The sequence below is a fragment of the Nelusetta ayraudi genome, unplaced genomic scaffold (assembly GCF_046127955.1).
Source record: "Nelusetta ayraudi isolate G7.1 ecotype Tasmania unplaced genomic scaffold, CSIRO-AGI_Nayr_v1 ptg000186l, whole genome shotgun sequence".
Classification (NCBI taxonomy): domain Eukaryota; kingdom Metazoa; phylum Chordata; class Actinopteri; order Tetraodontiformes; family Monacanthidae; genus Nelusetta; species Nelusetta ayraudi.
The window spans coordinates 106,497-126,651 of record NW_027466235.1 but is presented as its reverse complement, the minus strand read 5'-3'; the positions used below and the strand labels follow the sequence as shown (position 1 = coordinate 126,651).

At 56.8% G+C, this 20,155-nt stretch overlaps 4 protein-coding genes and 1 long non-coding RNA gene across 5 annotated transcripts in view; 3 read left to right on the top strand and 2 right to left on the bottom strand.

Annotated features, from left to right (window-relative positions):
• Positions 1–20,155, bottom strand: part of LOC142881226 (uncharacterized) — a 40,658-nt gene that overhangs the window by 649 nt on the left and 19,854 nt on the right. The window lies entirely within an intron of this gene.
• sgf29 (SAGA complex associated factor 29) lies at positions 1,326–4,322 on the top strand. Its single transcript, XM_076015363.1, has 10 exons — positions 1,326–1,466; positions 2,076–2,160; positions 2,279–2,354; positions 2,485–2,557; positions 2,652–2,716; positions 2,821–2,950; positions 3,124–3,270; positions 3,371–3,406; positions 3,688–3,850; positions 4,075–4,322. Exons 2-10 carry the CDS (start codon positions 2,095–2,097, stop codon positions 4,189–4,191), a joined length of 873 nt encoding a protein of 290 aa, XP_075871478.1. The 5' UTR covers positions 1,326–1,466; positions 2,076–2,094; the 3' UTR covers positions 4,192–4,322.
• Positions 5,689–8,029, top strand: nfatc2ip (nuclear factor of activated T cells 2 interacting protein). The gene is made up of 9 exons (XM_076015359.1): positions 5,689–5,750; positions 6,187–6,276; positions 6,391–6,442; positions 6,532–6,640; positions 6,810–6,884; positions 6,972–7,224; positions 7,321–7,465; positions 7,551–7,663; positions 7,767–8,029. Exons 1-9 carry the CDS (start codon positions 5,721–5,723, stop codon positions 7,935–7,937), a joined length of 1,038 nt encoding a protein of 345 aa, XP_075871474.1. The 5' UTR covers positions 5,689–5,720; the 3' UTR covers positions 7,938–8,029.
• On the top strand, positions 8,628–12,658 carry akt1s1 (AKT1 substrate 1 (proline-rich)). The gene is made up of 6 exons (XM_076015361.1): positions 8,628–8,821; positions 9,174–9,768; positions 10,533–10,770; positions 11,280–11,372; positions 11,470–11,636; positions 11,964–12,658. Exons 2-6 carry the CDS (start codon positions 9,445–9,447, stop codon positions 12,099–12,101), a joined length of 960 nt encoding a protein of 319 aa, XP_075871476.1. The 5' UTR covers positions 8,628–8,821; positions 9,174–9,444; the 3' UTR covers positions 12,102–12,658.
• LOC142881229 (tripartite motif-containing protein 16-like) lies at positions 12,818–17,209 on the bottom strand. Its single transcript, XM_076015374.1, has 7 exons — positions 17,099–17,209; positions 15,950–16,102; positions 15,684–15,798; positions 14,309–14,335; positions 14,168–14,230; positions 13,926–14,065; positions 12,818–13,373 (listed from the first exon to the last, which is right to left on the bottom strand). Exons 1-7 carry the CDS (start codon positions 17,207–17,209, stop codon positions 12,975–12,977), a joined length of 1,008 nt encoding a protein of 335 aa, XP_075871489.1. The 3' UTR covers positions 12,818–12,974.

Sequence of the window (20,155 nt, the reverse complement as noted above, 5' to 3'; positions counted from 1 at the left end):
CTGATCAGAACCAGGACAGGAGGAGGGGAGAAACTGTGAGCACAGGGAGGAGGAGGACCTCAGGAGGAGGGAGGGAGGAGGAGTACAAAGATGAAGAGGAGGAGGAACGAAGAGAGGAGGAGGAGCAAAATATGGGGTAAAGAAAGCAGGAAAAACTCAAGGAGGAGGAGTACAGGGAGGAGGAGGAGTACAGGGAGGAGGGGAAGGAAGAGCTGGAGGAGGAGGAGGAGGTTACAGCACAGTGAGGAGCTGCTCCTCCCTCTCCTGCTGGTGCAGTAGGTCTCTCTGTCGCCCCCTGTGGGGGTCACAGTGACACTGGGTCAGAGTGTGCAGACTGCTGGCCTCCACTCAGCACTCGGCAATGATTGACAGCCCGTTGATCTGAAGGTTGGAACACAGTGAACCTGGAGAGGAGCAAAGGTCACTGCAGCTGGAGATATCACTGCAGTGACAGGAGTGCTGAGGCCATCACAATACCACAGAGGCCTCTCATTGGTGGAGACTGACATAGATATAGATAGATAGATAGATAGATAGATATAGATAGATAGATAGATATAGATAGATATCTGTAAATGCAGCTGTTTTCAACACCTGCTTCCTCTGCTGCAGCCTCTCCCAGCTGCCACTGGGTGAAGGCAGGGTGACAGCCTGGACCAGTGGCCCCTTTATGAGGGCCACACAGAGACACACAACAATTCACACTCACACTCACACTCACACTCACCTATGGACAATTTAGAGTTTCCACATGCATGTTTTTGGAGTGTGGGAGGAAGCTGGAGAAACTGGAGAAGCAGCAGATACATGGAGAACCTGGAGAACCAGCAGACACATGGAGAAGCTGGAGAAGCAGCAGATACATGGAGAACCTGGAGAACCAGCAGACACATGGAGAACCTGGAGAAGCAGCAGACACATGGAGAGGCCTGGAATTGAACTCACAACCTTGTTGCTGTGAGGCGGTAGCACTAACCACAGTGTCACCATGTTATACCCAACAAATATTTAATTCTTTTTATTGCCTTATTTCTGTTTAAGTAATTTCATTTCCCATCTTTTTTCTGCTGCTGTAATGATGCAAATGTGCCCACTGTTGAATAAATAAAGTCCCTCTATTCTATTCTAGGGCCTCGGCTGGAAGAGCACACCGAGTGAGCCTCGACCTGAGACTGATGATGATCAGGTCCAACAGGAAAACCATCGCCGTTCCATCGGATAGAAGCCGGAAGCTGGTCGCTGGCTAGCCGCTCTTGAAGCAGGCCAGCATCGACTTTAGAGAACGAGGTAAAGGCGGTGCTGTTCCGTCTTCTGTCCTGCTGAGGGCGGTAGTGCGAAACTCACTCACTCACTCGGCCCGCATAGCGCCACCGAAGAAGAAGCAGCGGCGCCGTGTTGTTGTTGTTGTCAGCAGCTGTTAGCAGGTGGGCTACAAGCAGCGAGAAGCACCGCGGGTCTCCGGCACGGTAGGTCGCAGGTCGACAACCGCATCAGCGGCCGTGTTGTTGGCATCGTGACGTCCCCGCCTTGTGACTTTTATTCAGTTGGCTAACGTGTTGAGCAGCGGGAGCAGGAGGTTAGCCTAGCCGTTAGCAGCTAGGCTAACCTGAGTGAATGTGAGCATCCTGGCTGAACGGAAGCCGTGAGCGTGCTGTTATTCGTGCTAACTGAGCTAGCTCCGCTTCAGGACCCATTCACTCAGTGAACTCGACCCAGAGCGCCACAGGGACCCGGGACCCGGGACCTTTATATTAATATTATGCTGACGTCTCGTGTTCACTTTCAGCCAAGCATCGTTGTCTTGGCGCTGTGTGACGAAGAAGAGGAACATGGAGCACAGATCAACACAAACAGACTTTACTCAACCAACTTAGCAAAAACACAAACTAAAGAACCCCAAGGGGCCTTTAAAGTACCGATTGGTACCGGCAGTACTGCAGACGAGTGTCGAAGAGGGCAACGTTAAAAGTTAAAGCAAGGGGGGGAAACTACACAACAGTGATTAGTGGAACACAGCTCCCCCTAGAGGACCCCAGGGCCCATCACGCCTGATTTGTGTTCTCGCTCTCCGGCAGGACGGGGATCGGTGACGTCATGTCCGCTGACACAAAGATCGCCGAGCTGCTGACCGAACTGCACCAGCTCATCAAACAGACTCAGGTCGGTGGTGGGCGCTGACTCATGAGTCACTGAGTCGCAGTGAGGCAGGTGAAGTGAACAGTGTGTGTGTGTGTGTGTGTGTGTGTGTGTGTGTGTGTGTGTGTGTGTGTGTGTGCAGGAGGAGAGGTCCCGCAGTGAACACAACCTGCTCAACATTCAGAAGACACACGAGAGGATGCAGACAGAGAACAAGAGTCAGTTGATGCCACACACACACACACACACACACACACACACACACACACACACACACACACTGTCACACCAGGGACACGCTGCTGCTGCTGCTGAGTGTGTGTGTGTGTGTGTGTGTGTTGTCCACAGCGTCCCCCTACTACCGCACCAAGCTGCGAGGGCTGTACACCACGGCCAAGGCCGACGCCGAGGCCGAGTGCGGGTGAGTGAGGGGAGGGGGTGAAGGAGTGGCGCCCCCCGGTGGGCGGGGGTGTGTCTGCAGGCTGTGTGACGCTGTGATTGGTCGTCCCCACCAGGATCCTGCGCCACGCCCTGGATAAGATCGCCGAGATCAAATCACTGCTGGAGGAGCGGAGGATCGGTGAGGACTGCGCCCCCTGCTGGCCTGCTGCTGCTGCTGCTGGGAGGAGGAGCAGGATGCTGAGGATGATGTGTTGTGTTGTGTTGTGTTGTGTTGTGTTGCAGCTGCTAAGATGGCGGGTGTGTACAGTGACACCGACCCCCCCAGGAAGACCATGAGACGCGGCGTCCTGATGACCCTGCTGCAGCAGTCGGCCATGACTCTGCCACTGTGGATAGGCAAGCCTGGGGAGAGGTACACACACACACACACACACACACACACACACACACGCACACACGCACACACACACACCTGTTCACTCTTTCACAGGTACAACCTCCTCGGACGAGTGTTCATTAGTTTGTTTGTCTCTTTCAATCAATGCCACTCACTGGTGGATCACATGACTGGCCCCGCCCCCCCAGCCCCCCCCCTCTGTGCGGCGCCACGCCGGCCACTGGCGACTACGTGGCCAAGCAGGGCGACAAGGTGGCGGCCAGGGTGAAGGCCGTGGACGGAGACGAGCAGTGGATCCTGGCGGAGGTGGTCAGCTACAGCCACTCCACCAACAAGTGAGTGTCACGCCCACCATCGGCCAATCAGCAGGGAGGGAGGGAGGGAGGGGAGGAGCCTAGAACACCTGTCAATCACCTGTCACCTCCACCACCACAGGTACGAGGTGGACGACATCGACGAGGAGGGAAAAGAGTGAGTACTGCTCTTCTTCCTCTTCCTCTTCTCCTCCTCCCTCTTCTTCTCCCTCTTCCTTCTTCTCCTCCCTCCTCCTCCTCTCCTCCCTCTCCCCCCCCTCCTCCTCTGCTACTTTGAGATTCTTTCCAGATTATTATTTATAATTCAAAAGCAGAAGCCGACCAATCAAAAAGGCACTGTGTGTGTGTGTGTGTGTGTGTGTGTGTGTGTGTGTGTGTGTGTGTGTGTGTGTGTGTGTGTGTGTGTGTGTGTGTGTGTGTGTGTGTGTGTGTGTGCAGGAGGCACACCCTGAGCAGGCGCAGGATCATCCCCCTGCCCCAGTGGAAGGCCAACCCAGAGACCGACCCCGAGGCCCTGTTCAGCAAGGACCAGCTGGTCCTGGCCCTCTATCCCCAGACCACCTGCTTCTACCGAGCACTCATACACACCCCCCCACACCGGGTGAGAGAGGGGGGGCTCACAACAACCCCAACACACACACACACACACACACACACACAGCCAGTTGATGGCCTCTGACAAAGCTGCTAATTTACATCTTCTGTCCCTTGGTGTGTGTGTGTGTGTGTGTGTGTGTGTGTGTGTGTGTGTGTGTGTGTGTGTGTGTGTGTGTGTGTGTGTGTGTGTGTCTGTGTGTCTGTGTGTGTGTGTGTGTGTGTGTGCAGCCTCAGGACGACTACTCGGTGCTGTTTGAGGACACCTCCTACGCTGACGGCTACTCCCCCCCCCTCAACGTGGCCCAGCGCTACGTGGTGGCGTGCAAGGAGAACAAGAAGAAGTGAAGGAGGAGGAGGAGGAGGAGGAGGAGGAGGTCACATGACCCGTCAGCTGGAAGAGACGGCCACCAGTGTTTCTGTTTGTTCTGCTTTGTTTTTGTACTCTGTGTAATAAAGAACCCTGCCCCCCCCACAACTCCGTGTCTGCCATCCTGGCTCCTGTTGATCCACTCCTGGTCAGAACCTTCAGGCACTGAAGAGTGAAGACACTGCTGACTGTAAGGAAGGTTCTCAGTAGAGCTTCAAAATGCAAACAGAAGAAGTGGAGTAGAACCTAGAACCCGTAGAACCCCTGGAAGCCCTGGAAGCCCTAGAACCCGTAGAACCCCTAGGATCCCTGGAAGCCCTAGAACCCCTGGAAGCCCTGGAACCCCTAGGACTCCTGGAAGCCCTGTAGACAGAAGTGAAGCTGACGACGCAGCTCCACGGGAGGTTCTGGGCGTGCTTGATGGCAGCGTGTCGGGGAGGTTCTGGTGGAGGTGTCTTCATGAAGGGCCTCCACTGTCTGCAACTCATCCCTCACCAAAGCTTCTCAGCTGCATTCAGATGAGGGGAACACGCAGGAGGGTCCAAAAGAGTGACGTTGTTCTGCTGGGAGAGCTTTGTCAGGTGGGCATTGTGAACTGCAGCATGGTCCAGTCAGCACTCACAGTCTCACCTGCACCTGCGATACAAGACCCAGATATATCAGAAGACTGAGAAGAAGTTTTTTACTTCTTCCTACCCCTTTTCGAGCATGACCAATATTATTTTGATGTATATTTCACTGATGTTTGATTGCTTACTCTATTATTATTTTTTTTATATATGTTTTTCTTTAAGTTTTCTTTCATATGTTTTGGGTTTTCTATCCCTTTTATTGTTTTTAATTACTTTTCCATGTTCGAAATAAACAAATCAAATCAAATCAAACTGAAAAATAAATGTGGACAAAGAAAATGAAAGATGCAATGGAAACTCTGTATTGACCTGGAGGAGCGTCCACTCACCTGGAGGTCCACTCACCTGGAGGAGCACCTGGAGGTCCACTCACCTGGAGGAGCGTCCACTCACCTGGAGGAGCACCTAGAGGTCCACTCACCTGGAGGTCCACTCACCTGGAGGAGCACCTGGAGGAGCGTCCACTCACGACTGCGGCATTGCAAATGAAAATGGAGCTTTTCAGGCGGAGCTGGTTGAAGATGATTTGAACCTTTGGGGTTCTGGATGCAGTTGTGGGCCCTGACCACCAGGGGTTTGATATGTGTCTATGTATTTTATTTTTATTTATTTTTTTAATTTTTTTTATTTTTTTTTATAGATTTAAATTCCTTTTTTTTCTTTCCTCGTCTCAGATATTTTGTTTGGTTCTGTTCTATATTGTTCTGTTTCTTATTGTACAAAAATATCAATAAAGAGTTTTTAAAAAAGAAGAACTAAACTTTTTGGCGGAAGCCAGAAAGTTTCTGGCTGTGTATTTGCTGGGTGAGCAACTCCGTTGAAATGAACGGGTCGGTATTTTACATCCGGGGTAGTGGGGGAGGGGCGGGGCTTGGATGACACTAACTAGCGCGATGGCGGAGACGGTGAGTGTGTCGGCAGGTTGTGTTGTGTTGTGTTGAGTCGTGTTGTGCTGTGTTGTGTGTGTCAGCGGCACCGCGGTGCTGCTCAGGCTGTCGGAGGTGCAGGAGCGCCGCCCAGAGGCCCAGTGAGCCTCGGAACCGGACAACAACACTTTGGCAGCAGCGGGATGTTCAAACTGGGACTGTTGAGTCCAAGCTGCTGCTGCTGCTGTCATGACTGTGGCTGGCCAGCAGGGTTTTTCCTGTTGCGGGGAGCGGACGCGACTGTGCGTGTGTGTGTGCGTGCGTGTGTGTGTGTGTAAGAAGCAGCGACACTGAGCCGGAGTGCAGGGAAGCGAGTTGAAACTCACCGCTGCTCAGGAGCTAAGCTACAGCTAGCCGGCTAGCCGCTAACTCTGCTCGGACCGGAAGTGTCGTTGATTTCTGCCGTGTTCTCCAGGTGAACTCTGACCCCTCCAGGCCGCCGCCGAAGCGCCGCAGGATCCTCAACCTGTCGGCCGTCGTCCCGGTGCCCATTTACTCCAACCAGGTAGGCACTGGAGCCGCACCTGCTACCCCACCTGGTCACCTGACCAGCCCTGCACCTCCATACCGCCACACTGTGACACTGAGTGTGTGTGTGTGTGTGTGTGTGTGTGTCCAGGTGAGCAGCAGTCTGCAGCTGAAGCCCAGCACCTTCTCCAAGGAGACCACAGGTCCAGTCAGACCCCCTGCGTCCCCCGAGCCTGCTGCCTCTGCTGTCTGCTGACTGTGTGTGTGTGTGTGTGTGTGTGTGTGAGAGCAGACGACCCTGCAGCAGACCACTCCTTGTTCTCTCCTGGACCACCACTGACATTCACCTCCCACAGCGATTCTGAGGAGGAGGAGGAGAAGTCGGACAAGGAGTCTGAACCGTGAGTGACTGTGTAGTCCCCTGACTGTCCAGCAGAGGGCGCTGTGTGTGTGTGTGTGTGTGTGTGTGTGTGTGTGTGTGTGTGTGTGTGTGTGTGTGTGTGTGTGGTGTAGTACCCTGACTGTCCAGCAGAGGGCGCTGTCTGACTGTGGAACCTGTGGTTCTTTCAGGACCTGCTGTCCTTCTCCACCTCCTCCAGTCAGTCCCGTCCAGCAGCAGTCACAATGTGTGCGCCGCAAGATCAGGTACACACACTGACTCTCACACACACACACACACACACACACACACACACACACACGACTGATGCTGTGTGTGTGTGTGTGTGTCAGTGAGGTGGACAGGAAGCTGCGGGCCGTCAGCTCCCTCCTCTCTCCGGAGCTGCAGCCCAGGAGGACGAGACGGCACTGCGGTGGCGGCGACGATGATGTCATCGCCTCCAGCCGTCATGATGAAGAAGATGATGATGATGATGTCACCATAGTGACCCCCCCCGGGGCCGCCGAGGCCTCGTCCCCCTACAGCCGGGAGTTTCCCCTGAAGGTCCGCTGTCGGACCGACGTCCACAAGATCTCCGTGCTGTCGGTGCGTGAGCCACGCCGCAGCGTCTGCCGCTAGCCCCGCCCCCTGCTAGCCCCGCCCCCTTCAGCTCACACCTGTGTCTGATTGCTGCGTTGACAGTCGACGCCGCTGGCAGACGTGGTGACGCAGATGTCCAGCATCTTGGACGTGCCCCGCCCCCGCCTGCTGATGATGAGAGAGGAGGCGGAGCTTCCCACGGACGCCACCGTCCGAGAGCTCGGCCTCTGCATCGCTGACATCATCGGTGAGTCATGTGACTGCCTGCTGCCGCCTCCACTCACCCGTGCTGCCTTCACTGACTGCGGATATTGTGGCTCCTTGTGTTCCAGAGTGTGTTGTCATGGCAGCAGAGGGCGGAGCTGTGGGCGGGGCTGAGGGCAGCATCACTGTGAAACTGCAGAGTAACGGCCGAGACTCCTCCCACCACTTCACTGTCAACAGGGTGAGTCAACCCTCACTGCCTGACTCACTGCTGCTCCTCCTCCTCCTCCTCCTCCTCCTCTTCATCTGTGTGTGTGTGTGTGTGTGTGTGTGTGTGTGTTCAGGACGCCCCCCTGGGCCCGGTCTTTGCCCAGTACCTGACCCGGGTCTCCCAGGGCTCCCGGGGGTCCCGCCGAGCCCCCACCTTCATGTTTGACGGCGTCCAGCTGAACCCCCAGCAAACTCCGGCCCAGCTGGACATGGAGGACGATGACATCATCCAAGTGTGGTTCTGAACGGCGCCGACCCAAACTGCCAGTCTGTTGGCTGGGACAACGTTCCTTGTTACCTTTTGTATTTTTTGCAATAAACTTGCTGCTGGTTGAAAGCCCTGGCCGAGCCGTGGTCACCTGTCAGTCACACATCAACTGAAGCCTCAGGGAAGCAGCAGAACTTCTCCCAGGGTTCTGGGCCCAGTCGCTCCAACAACCTGAAGAATGCATGCGTCGCTCAGAGTTCCTCTGCCTGCACTTCTCCACACACTGACGCTCCTCTCACGCTGTGTGGAGGTCTGCTCGGGTTTTTTCACCTTCACGCATGCGCACAAGTGGGTGGGGTGGGATGGTCCTCGAGCGGACACGTGCACGAATCAAAAAAAAAAGAAAAAAAAGGAGGCGCGTTCGAGCACCGCCCACATTGCCCTGTGGTCACGTGTGCAACGTGCGTCCGAATCTGGGAGTTCAAAACAGCTGACGTCACGCCGTCGTCGTGCTCGTTGAACGCGACAGAACCGGAAGTGGATGAGAAGAGCGTTTTCAGTTTAAAAAAACAAGAGATTCGAGTGAGTGTGAAGTAACAGCGTCGACCTCAGCAGGAGACACGAACTCATAAGAATAATAATAAGAATAAGAATAATAATAAGAAAAATAATAATAAAGAAGTGGAAAACGCAGAGCGGGGACCAGTGAACGACTCGAGAAACTAAAGTGGTCTTTTATTTTTTCGAGCCCCGACCGGAAGTGCAGCTCTTGCTGCGGCTTGCTGGTGCTGCTGGTGGTCCGAGCCCAGGCAGCGAGGAGGAGAAGAACCGAGGGGAGAACCGAGGAGGCGAAGAACGGACTTGAAGAAAGACTCGGAGCCGAGAGGACCGAGGCGGCAGCAGCAGGGGCCCCAGCAGCAGGTGAGGAAGCCCGGCCGCCAAGCAGCGTACACCCGCGGCAGCTCCGTCAGGGAGGTGGAGGTGGAGGTGGAGGTCCGTCCAGCACGTCAGCGGACACACAACAGCTGCACCGCCGCCAACAACAACCACAACCACCACCACCACCACCACAACAACAACAACACCTGCGGTGACAGCAGCGAGCGGCTGGACAGCGTTAGCACAGCGGTTAGCTTAGCGTATGACGGCCAGGGTCCGAGCGTGCGTGCTATTAGGCTAGGCTAGCTAGGCTAGCATCGCTGCAACAAACACGTCTCCGCTAGATGCTAAAGCTAATGCTAACGCGTTTGCTTTCTCCTGTTTGTGGCTCCAGGAATCTCCGGCAGCTCCGCAGCGCCTCTCCCCGGGCTGACAGCGCTTCTCTCCCCGGGCTGACAGCGCTTCTCTCCCCGGGCTGACAGCGCTTCTCCTCGGCTCTCACAGCTCCTCTCCCCGAGTTCTACAGCTCCTCTGGCTGTCACCCATCGGCTCTGCAGCCGTGACGTCACGTGCCCTCCTCAGCCTGCAGAAACCAGGTGTTGACCAGCGAGACGGGCTCGGAGCAGCCGACAGCCCCTCCCGGTCAGGTGTGCAGGCCGCCGGCCATGGCCTCGGTGGGCCGCTCGGAGCAGCCCGACATCCCCGACAACCACCGCGGCAGCTGGCTGGCGCTGCTGGCGGCCGCCGAGCTCTACTGCCAGCAGTCGGGCTGCGAGCTGGCCATCCTGACGGCCGGCAGGAAGTCCCGCCCCCCGCCGCCGGAGCAGGGAGACTTCTGCTACGCCGTGTGGGGGCCCAGCGTCCTGGCCGAGGCGGCGCGGCGCTACGTGGACGACATCGGCGTGCTGCACTCCACCACCGTGCTGATGGCCCAGAGGCAGAGGGGCGGAGCCAAGCTGGAGCTCAGCGCCCAGCCAGGACTCAGAGGGGTAGGTGTTCACACCATCAAGTGCAGACCATTCAGCAACCATGGCTGTGTCTCAGTTCAGGCTCTGCGTCCTCGGAAGGCCGCATTATAAGGCTGCATTTGAAGGCCAGGTGCGTCACAGCACTGCGTGAAGGCTCCTCCCAATTCCCAATAGTCAGAAGGAGGCTCCAAATGCGTCCTACTGTTAGCACCAAGGCTACACCGCTAACTATCCTTCACCTCCTGCTGTATCCCAGGATGCTTTGCAGCAGCACGCAAAGCATCCTGGGAAGTCAGCTGAAATTAGCGCCATCTACTGGCAAAGACACCACGTATAAATTGAAGTATTGAAATTTCACATTGGCGAACCAATGGTTAGCTTGATGCTATGAAAACCTCACTTCCGGGGTTGGCCAGCAGGAGGGAACGGCGGTGAAGGCCGGACCGGCCCGTGTGGTTACCGGGGAGGTGGAGTTTGGGTCGGTCCTTCTGGGCCGGGTCCTTGGGAGGACGCTTCCTTCAGACGGAGGACGCTTCCTTCCAAGGATGCAGAGCCTGGATTGAGACCCAGCCAGGGTCTTCATCTTCTCCTTCAGCCCTGGTGGCAACAAGTGGCCACTTTATTAGGGACACATCGACACACACACTCACACACACACTGCAGAAGACGAGGAGAACCCAGCAGAACCTGGGAATTGAACCCACAGATGCGTGGAAATAAGGAGTTGACTGTCATCGTAAAGGTCAAATGTTCTTCTCTAAAAGTGCGTTTGTTTTCCCTCTCAGGGCTCGGCGGTTGACGGGGTGGGCGGAGTCAGCCCCAACAGCCGGCTGTACTCGCAGAGCTACCCCTCCATCTACAGCAGTGGCGGTGGCAGCGAGAGGGAGCAGGGGGCGCTAGAGGTGGAGCGAGACAGACAGCCAGGAGGAGGAGACCTGGAGGAGGAGGACGAGGAGGAGGAGGAAGAGGAGGAGGAGGAGGAGGAGGAGGAGGGGAGGAGGCGCCTGGGGGTGGAGAGTGCAGGTGAGGAGGGGGGAGGGGAAATCTTTCCCTAGGAGGAAACAGAGATAACCACGCCCCCAAATCACCTCAAGTCATTTGATTGGTCCCTGCACTGTCTCTCATTTCTGCCTCGAGTGTGTGTGTGTGTGTGTGTGTGTGTGTGTGTGTGTGTGTGTGTGTGTGTGTGTCCATCGCCAAACCTCCGCAGTCTCCGCCTCCTTGCAGTGTTGACACCTCGGCACGACCACAAAGTTGGCAAACCCCCAGTGGGTTGCTGGTGTCAGCAGGTGTTAGCCACCACTCTAACTGATGTACCTTCAGTACCCCCCTAGTATACCCCCTAGTGGTCACTGAAGGTACTGAAGGTGGAAAGCAGGAAGAAGAGACGTTGCAGGGACCAATCAAAAGAGTTGGGGGCGTGGTTATCACAGTCTCCTCCTGGTGGGGGGGTGTGCCCTCGGACACTTCCTGTTGTGTGTGTGTGTGTGTGTGGTCAGCTGACTGACAGGTGTGGGGGGGGGGGTGTCCAGGTGTCTTCTCCATGGACGAGGACTCGCTGTCCCGGGACTGCGAACCCTTCTTCCAATCAGATGGCGAGGAGGAGGAGGAGGAGAGCACTGACGGTAGGCCACGCCCACCGCAGCGCCACGCCCACCCACATCAGCCACGCCCACCACCAACCCCCCCCACCCCACCGTCTGTCTGTCTGTCTGTCCTCAGGTTCTCTGAGCGAGGAAGCTCCGCCCCCGTCCCGTGGCCTGGCGATGGGCATGGCCTCCAGGAAGGCCACGCCCCTCGCCCTGGCACGCTCGCTGCCTGTCTCCGTTCCCGTCTGGGGCTGCAGGGGTGGGCGGGCGGCGCCGGGGCACAGCGGCAGCGGAGAACGGGTGAGCATGCTTAGTACGCCGCGGCTAGGCCCTGTTAGCACACTGCAGCTAGGCCCAGTTAGCACCCCGCGGCTAGGAAACTGAGCCTAGCCGCGGTGTAACACAGGAGTGAAGGTTGAAGCCAGTGAGGTTCCGCTGCTGAAGGTCATGTGACTAATGGACTCATGGAAAAGCTAATCGATGGATTGGTCGACAGTGGCTAGACACGGTTAGCACGCTGCCGCTAGGTGCGTCCAGATGACAGCCAATCAGTTTGACTGCTGAGCGTCATGTGACTGCCCAGGTCAGTGAGTGAGTGTGTGACTGTCTGTGTGGCGCCCCCTGCAGGTGGGCTGTGCCGACCTGGAGCACATCGCCGCCAGCATGAAGGCCCTGCTAGCGCCCGGCGCCACCGACGGCACCGAGATGTTTGGAGCTTTGCCCCGCCCCCGACTCAACACCGGAGACTTCTCCCTCAAACACTGAGGGGGGGTGGGGGGGGGACCACTGTGAAGAACCCTGAGACGACACTACAGCGCCAACACACACACACACACACACACACACACACACACACACACACTCTAGCGTGGCGCCACCTGCCTCCAGCAGCTGTGATTGGAGCACTTTAGCTAGAACCAAGTCCTGGGGGGGGGGGGCCACCTGCGCTAATTAGTTAGCAAGTTCAGTGCTAACTGTGTTCAGCTGCCATGGAGGAAGTTCATCACCATCAGAGTTCAGGTGAACTACAACCCACCCCCCCCACCCCAAACACTCAAAACCACTTCCTGTCCAGCAGACGCTGACAGGAAGTCCCTCCTACCAGAATGTGACTCGGACACCAGCGCCTCTTGACTTTATTGATCTGCCAGCCAGCGACTGATGATGATGATGATGATGATGGTGACGATGAAGATGGTGACTCATCCTCTGCCTTCACTCGTCTTGTTGACTGAAGGTCATTTTATTTTGAAAGGACCCGACGACTCGTCGGCTTTTTATGTTTCCAATAAAGGAGAACTGACGCTGAGCAAGCAAACAAACTCTGTGTGTGTGTGTGTGTGTGTGTGTGTGTGTGTGTGTGTGTGTGTGTGTGTGTGTGTGTGTGTGTGTGTGTGTGTGTGTGTGTGTGATGTGTTCCCCCCACCGCCTGCAGGGGGCAGTCAGGTCACAGCAGTTACACAACAGTAATATTTATTGGCATTAAAAAACAACAACAGTAAAAACTACACACAGACTTTTACTACAACATGCGAAAAATCAAAATATATTTTTTTACAAAATAACTGAGTGTCTACAAACAGCAACAACACACAGTGAGTGGCGGTGGCGCGGTGGCCCCGCCCCCCTGCCGGCAGCTCATTGGTCCTTCTTGCGCAGCATGCAGGAGGAGTTGGTGCCCACCCACAGGGCGGGGAAGAGCTTCTCCTGGATGTCCACCTTGAACTTGTGGATGAGCCGCACCTCGCCAGCGCCCTCTACTGACAGCAACTTGATGATGCCGGCCGGCTGGTCCACGTACAGCCCCAAGGTGGCGCTGGGCGGCAGGCTCACGTCCTGGTTCTCTCCGTTGTGCCACACCTGGTAGCAGGAGCCCGACCAGCCCACCCCCCAGGAGGCGCTGTTCTCTCCCAGGCCGCAGGCACCGTCCTGCGCCCTGCGGGGGGCGCTCTCGCCCACCAGGCCCACCACCACCCAGCCCTCGTAGTCCACCTCCCAGTAGCCGCGGTGGCCCTGCAGGTTCTCCTTGCACAGCACCTGGTGGGGGAGGGAGGTTAGCCCGCTGTTAGCAGCCTGCTGTTCATAACCCGCTGTTATAACCCGATGTTAGCAGCCCGCTGTTAGCAGCCTGCTGTTCATAACCCGCTGTTAGCAGCCCGCTGTTTATAACCCGCTGCTAGCAGCCTGCTGTTTATAACCCGCTGTTATAACCCGATGTTAGCAGCCCGCTGTTAGCAGCCTGCTGTTCATAACCCGCTGTTATAACCCGATGTTAGCAGCCCGCTGTTAGCAGCCTGCTGTTTATAACCCGATGTTAGCAGCCCGCTGTTTATAACCCGCTGTTAGCAGCCCGCTGTTTATAACCCGCTGTTATAACCCGATGTTAGCAGCCCGCTGTTAGCAGCCTGCTGTTCATAACCCGCTGTTAGCAGCCCGCTGTTTATAACCCGCTGCTAGCAGCCCGCTGTTAGCAGCCTGCTGTTAGCAGCCTGTTAGCAGGTAGCCATGAGCAACCCAACACCTGTCTGGGGGGCGTGGTCATGCACCATGGCCTTGGTGACATCACAGAGGGGCGGGAGGCTGGGCTACCTGTGGCGAGTGGTCGTATCTCTCGGGCCTGGTGGGGTAGGGACAGACGGCGTCGGAGGTGCGAGCCACCTTGGCTCCGCCCTCCGAGATCCACAGCAGCTTCTGGGCCGTCCGGTCGTCCAGGGTGACCGGGACCCAGTCTGAGGGCAGACAGGAAGTGATGTCACACTGTGTGTGTGTGTGTGTGTGTGTGTGTGTGTGTGTGTGTGTGTGTGTGTGTGTGTGTGTGTGTGTGTTCGTACACTTGAGGAAGTCGGCCCTGCTGGTGGGTTCAGGGACGTTGGGCTCGTACGGCGGCAGCTTCACTGAGGGGTCAAAGGGCAGAAACATGAAAACATCAGGTGGGTGGAGTCACAAGAGTCATGTGACCTGGCGGCACTCACCTTCCTCCACGGTGCTGGTCTTCCTTCCTGGGAGAGAGGGAGGGGATGGGGGGGGGTGGAGAGAGAGAGAGAGAATTTATTTTTTTAAATCCTGGAGCAGCAGCAGCAGCAGCAGCAGCAGCAGCAGCAGCAGCAGATCCCTGGAATGCCTTCTGAATAAATAAATGTGAATCTTAAATGAAGAAGAAGAAGAAAGTCCCCGAGCAGGGAGACCTCGGCACATCTTAAATAAATAAACAAGCATCCTGTCAGAGCGGCGGCAGCAGCAGGGGATTGTGGGAGGCCCGAGGGTCAGGTGGGGTCAGGTGGGGTCAGGTGGGGTCAGGTGATGACAGGCGCCTCGCTCCATCACTCTGCAGGTGGCAGCAGCAGATCTGTTTCTCGGCTGGAAATAAAGTTTCCTCAGAAGGCTGCGAGGAAACCGAGCCGCCGCCGCTCCGCAGATAAACAGCACCGCGATGACGGGCCAACGCTGTGTGCCAGGTGCGTGGGTCAGCGCCAGGCTCCGCCCCCCCCCAGGCCCCCTTCCTCCCGAACAACACGTGCTCCCCAATCACTCGGCCAGCCCGGGAATGTCTCAGCGGGACGTCCCTGATGTCCTGAGGGGATCAGGTGGGGGCGACATGACCAGAACCCCCCACCCCCTCCTGGCACCAGGGTCGGTGCCGCTGCTCCCACTTGAAGGATGTGCCAAGCCAGAACTTCCACCGTCCACTGATTCTATTTTCAGAACAACTTCACTTCTCCTCCACACGCCTTCTGGCCGCTGCCAGCAGGGGGCGTCACCCTGGGCCGCAGCAGCAGCAGCAGCAGAAGAAGAAGAAGAAGAAGAAGAAGAAGAAGAAGAAGAAGAAGAAGAAGAAGAAGAAGAAGAAGAAGAAGAAGAAGAAGAACGAACAAACATTGAGCTTCTTCCTCCTCCTTTAATGTAAGTGTCCGCTGCAGTACCGGCAGCAGCCACCAGAGGCAGCAGGCTGAGCAAGCACACAGAGACTTTTATGTCGCTGTTGGTGGCTGCTGCCGGTACCACAGGAGGTCCGGCAGGGAGGTCCGGCAGGGAGGTCCGGCAGGGAGGGGGAGGGCCGGCCGAGAGCACACAGGACAACAGACAGGAGAGGAGGAAGAGGAGGAGGAGGAGGAGGAGGAGGGTGGTACCAGGTACCAGGTGAAGGTGGAGCAGCAAGGCAGGTTTCCAACCATCACCTGGTTTTTAGGCCAAACACAGAACAAGGCCCTGTTTTCTTCTTCTCTGTTCCAATGGAAATGATGATAAGCCACTTCCTGTTCGGCGTGCACTAGGACCCCGAGGCCAACCACGCAGGTGCGTCCGCCTGGACCCCCCCCCCCCCCGCCTGGACCCCCCACCCGGTCTTACCTGCTTTCTTGGACACAGGCATGATGAAGATGATGAAGATGATGAAGATGATGAAGAGCTGGTGGTGGTTCTGGTGGTTCTGGTGGTTCTGGTGGTTCTGGTGGTGCTGGTGGTGCTGGTGGTTCTGGAGGCTGCAGCAGGTTCTGCTGGCCGCCTCCTCCGCCCTCCTCTTATTGACCCTCGGTCGGGGGGGTGGAGCCTGGCGTCGCTCGCCGATTGGATGCTGCGGGAGGCCCCGCCCACCCCCCCCCCCACTGGCACCGCACCAAACCTGCGATCAGGCGCCGCACGTGGCGCCGCCGTGTGATGGCGAGGGGGGCGGGGCCAGGTTCTGTTGTGTCACCTCTGACCCCCCCGGACGCCAGCGAGCGGCTCAGCCAGGCCTGTCGTCGGCGCCCCCTGCAGCCATCAATCAGACGCTGCAGGGGGCGCCGGCGGTCACGGGCCCGGGGCCACGGGAGGGGGGGGGGGGGGGGGGGGGGGGGTCCGCCCACCAGCAGCACGCCGACACTTCCAAGCTGGATCAAGGAGAGCGAGCGACAGTGACAGATCCCCACGGGTGGTTGGGGGGGCGGGGGGGTCTGGTGGGGTCTGGTGGGGTCTGGGGGGGGGGCTCGGGGGGATCGGGGGGATCGGGGGGGGCAATCAGCACCAACCACCAGCAGAGGCCTTTTCCAGATTCCTGCTGTGATGTTTGACTGTCACACACATTCTGAGCACTGCAGCCACTGGCACATCAACAGCAACATGATGTCATCTGCAGGCCAGCTGTCAATCACCGTGGCCCCGCCCCCTCCTCCTCTGTGGAAATAATCACATCCAACAACCACAAGTGAGGATTGAAAATGACTTCAGTCCCCAGTGAAGCTGTGTGTGTGTGTGTGTGTGTGTCCTCTTGATGGATGTCACTTCCTGTCTGCTCTGAGAACAATGTTAATGAAGTGTGACACTAGCTTAGCACCGCTAGCTGTGTGTGTTTGCCTGCCAGCAGCTTCAGCTGCACCAGGACCTCTGGGAGCCATCAGAGCTCCAGAGGCCCTGCAGCCAGCCAGCCAGCCAGTCAGTCAGTCAGTCAGTCAGTCAGCCAGCCAGCCAGCCAGCCAGCCAGTCAGTCAGTCAGTCAGTCAGCCAGCCAGCCAGCCAGCCAGTCAGTCAGTCAGCCAGCCAGTCAGTCTTACAGTCAGCCAGCCAGCCAGCCAGCCAGCCAGTCAGTCAGTCAGTCAGTCAGCCAGCCAGTCAGTCAGTCAGTCAGTCAGTCAGCAGCGGCTCAGTTGAAGAGGTGTCTGGTTGCTTCATTACATGTTGACATGATGCGGCTATGAGGTGAAACTATAGCGTGATGAGTCGCCAGAGATAAAATAGGTGTAAGGCTGTGATCCTCCGAGACTGCCAGGGGGGGGGGGGCTGTGATTGACAGGGCAGCTGCTTCCTGAGGCCACGTGTCCGTCCACCACACCGTCCATCATCCTCAGCAGCAGCAGTGGTGGAGCTCCAGGGAGAAGGTGCTCAGAGTTCACCCGGTCCATGTTGCTAGGCTAGGCTAGGCTAGGCTAGGCTAGGCCATGCTGGCAGAGTCAGAACGTGGACCTGAGGAACCCAAACCAGAACATCAGACCAGAACATCAGACCAGGACACCAGACCAGGACATCAGACCAGGACATCAGACCAGGACATCAGACCAGGACACCAGACCAGGACACCAGACCAGAACACCAGACCAGGACACCAGACCAGGACATCAGACCAGGACACCAGACCAGGACATCAGACCAGAACATCAGACCAGGACACCAGACCAGGACACCAGACCAGGACATCAGACCAGAACATCAGACCAGGACACCAGACCAGGACATCAGACCAGGACATCAGACCAGGACATCAGACCAGGACATCAGACCAGGACACCAGACCAGGACATCAGACCAGGACATCAGACCAGAACATCAGACCAGGACACCAGACCAGGACATCAGACCAGGACATCAGACCAGGACATCAGACCAGGACACCAGACCAGGACATCAGACCAGGACATCAGACCAGAACATCAGACCAGGACACCAGACCAGGACATCAGACCAGGACATCAGACCAGGACATCAGACCAGGACATCAGACCAGAACACCAGACCAGGACATCAGACCAGGACATCAGACCAGAACATCAGACCAGGACATCAGACCAGGACATCAGACCAGAACACCAGACCAGGACATCAGACCAGAACATCAGACCAGAACATCAGACCAGGACACCAGACCAGGACATCAGACCAGAACATCAGACCAGGACATCAGACCAGGACATCAGACCAGAACACCAGACCAGGACATCAGACCAGGACATCAGACCAGAACATCAGACCAGAACACCAGACCAGGACATCAGACCAGAACATCAGACCAGAACATCAGACCAGGACATCAGACCAGGACATCAGACCAGAACATCAGACCAGGACATCAGACCAGGACATCAGACCAGAACACCAGACCAGGACATCAGACCAGGACATCAGACCAGAACATCAGACCAGAACACCAGACCAGGACATCAGACCAGGACACCAGACCAGGACACCAGACCAGAACACCAGACCAGGACATCAGACCACGACACCAGACCAGGACACCAGACCAGAACACCAGACCAGGACATCAGACCAGGACACCAGACCAGGACACCAGACCAGAACACCAGACCAGGACATCAGACCAGGACACCAGACCAGGACACCAGACCAGAACACCAGACCAGGACATCAGACCAGGACACCAGACCAGGACACCAGACCAGGACATCAGACCAGGACATCAGACCGTCAACATTAAGGTCCCAACATTAGACGATAAAAGCAGCCTGGCATGGCGGACTGTGGTTGCACTGCATTGTGTGCACTGCTTCTGGACCTGCTGGCCTCTCACTGTGTGTGCAGTGGCTCTGCTGGTTGTTTGGGTGACTGCAGTGAAGAGGCTTCTTCACACTGGCAGGTGAGCCGCTAGCACTGGGACCAGAGCTAGGATCAGTCTGTGCTTCCAGACCATGCTGGAAGTGGTCCTCTGGTCCTCTGGTTCTGGTCCTTGGTCCTCTGGTTCTGGTCCTTGGTCCTCTGGTCCTCTGGTCCTGGTCCTGCTCCAGACTGCACCTGCAGGACCAGCACACCTCTGGGAATAATTCCATGTATGCGAGACAACAACACTCCTCACTGCCACAGCTGCAAAGACTGTGATGACCTCACCATGGTTGACCTCAGTGTCTCAGTGTGTTGCTCTGTGGCCATCAGGGTCAGGGGTCACCAAACCCGGGGGGGGGGGGGGGGGGGCACTGACACATTGTGGGTTGTATCTCTCCTCTCTCTCTTATTCTCTATTTCCCTCTCACCTGTCTCACCTCCAGGGTTCTCCTGGAAATAGAGCCGGGGGGGGGGGGGGGGGTCAGTGTTCAGCTGCAGTGACTGCAGACGCTGAAGACTGAATCCACAGTGCTGGATTCAGCGTGTTGTCTTTCAGTCCGACTCCTCAGCAGCCGTGAGGCCCTGCCAAGCACAAAGGTGTTCAGGGCGATCCTCTGGAGCCCAGCAGGGGGCGCCAAGCCCAGTGCAGCACTGCTGTACAGCTGAGGGAAGCAGAGGGCCAACAGAGGAGCTGCTGCTGCTGCTGCTGTTACTGCTGCTGCTGCTGCTGCTGCTGCTGCTGCTGCTGTTACTACTGCTGCTGCTGCTGTTACTGCTGCTGTTACTGCTGCTGTTACTGCTGTTACTGCTGCTGTTACTGCTGCTGTTACTGCTGTTACTGCTGCTGCTGTTACTGCTGCTGTTACTGTTACTGCTGTTACTGCTGTTACTGCTGCTGCTGCTGCTGCTGCTGCTGTTACTACTGCTGCTGCTGCTGCTGTTACTGCTGCTGTTACTGCTGCTGCTGCTGCTGCTGCTGCTGCTGTTACTACTGCTGCTGCTGCTGCTGCTGCTGTTACTGCTGCTGTTACTGCTGTTACTGCTGCTGCTGTTACTGCTGCTGTTACTGTTACTGCTGTTACTGCTGCTGCTGCTGTTACTGCTGCTGTTACTGCTGCTGCTGCTGCTGTTAATTTTGCTGCTACTGCTGCTGTTACTGCTGCTGCTGCTGTTACTGCTACTTTTGCTGCTGCTGCTGCTGCTGCTGCTGCTGCTGCTGCCTCTGTGGCAGTGACGGTGTGGATGCTGTGTGACCAACACACAAGCACAGGGTCAGACTCAGCCAGCTGAACGTCAAAATAAAAGCACATTCAAACGTATTTATGTCATACACACGCGTGTCTTTCTGTATTTCTATCTGTGAATTATTCATTGATGAACACGTTGACGTCTATGTTCTGACAGCTCTGTGTGAGTTGCTCAGCGTGCCACTGTTCCTCCTGACCACCGTCGCCCCCTGCTGCTCTGGAGGAGCGCTGGGTTCGCTCCAAAGCGCTTCGAGAGGCCTGTGGCTG

Coding starts and splice junctions, on each gene's coding strand:
- sgf29 (XM_076015363.1), top strand. CDS start 2,095: ATGTCCGCTGACACAAAGATCGCCGAGCTGCTGACCGAACTGCACCAG. Junction 2,558..2,651: donor GACGCCGAGGCCGAGTGCGG/GTGAGTGAGGGG, acceptor CGTCCCCACCAG/GATCCTGCGCCACGCCCTGG. Junction 2,717..2,820: donor GCTGGAGGAGCGGAGGATCG/GTGAGGACTGCG, acceptor GTTGTGTTGCAG/CTGCTAAGATGGCGGGTGTG.
- akt1s1 (XM_076015361.1), top strand. CDS start 9,445: ATGGCCTCGGTGGGCCGCTCGGAGCAGCCCGACATCCCCGACAACCAC. Junction 10,771..11,279: donor CCTGGGGGTGGAGAGTGCAG/GTGAGGAGGGGG, acceptor GGGGGTGTCCAG/GTGTCTTCTCCATGGACGAG. Junction 11,637..11,963: donor ACAGCGGCAGCGGAGAACGG/GTGAGCATGCTT, acceptor CGCCCCCTGCAG/GTGGGCTGTGCCGACCTGGA.
- LOC142881229 (XM_076015374.1), bottom strand. CDS start 17,209: ATGGACCGGGTGAACTCTGAGCACCTTCTCCCTGGAGCTCCACCACTG. Junction 15,799..15,949: donor GGCGCCTGATCGCAGGTTTG/GTGCGGTGCCAG, acceptor CAGAACCACCAG/CACCACCAGCACCACCAGAA. Junction 13,374..13,925: donor GATACGACCACTCGCCACAG/GTAGCCCAGCCT, acceptor CTCCCCCACCAG/GTGCTGTGCAAGGAGAACCT.
- nfatc2ip (XM_076015359.1), top strand. CDS start 5,721: ATGACACTAACTAGCGCGATGGCGGAGACG. Junction 6,277..6,390: donor TGCCCATTTACTCCAACCAG/GTAGGCACTGGA, acceptor GTGTGTGTCCAG/GTGAGCAGCAGTCTGCAGCT. Junction 7,664..7,766: donor ACCACTTCACTGTCAACAGG/GTGAGTCAACCC, acceptor GTGTGTGTTCAG/GACGCCCCCCTGGGCCCGGT.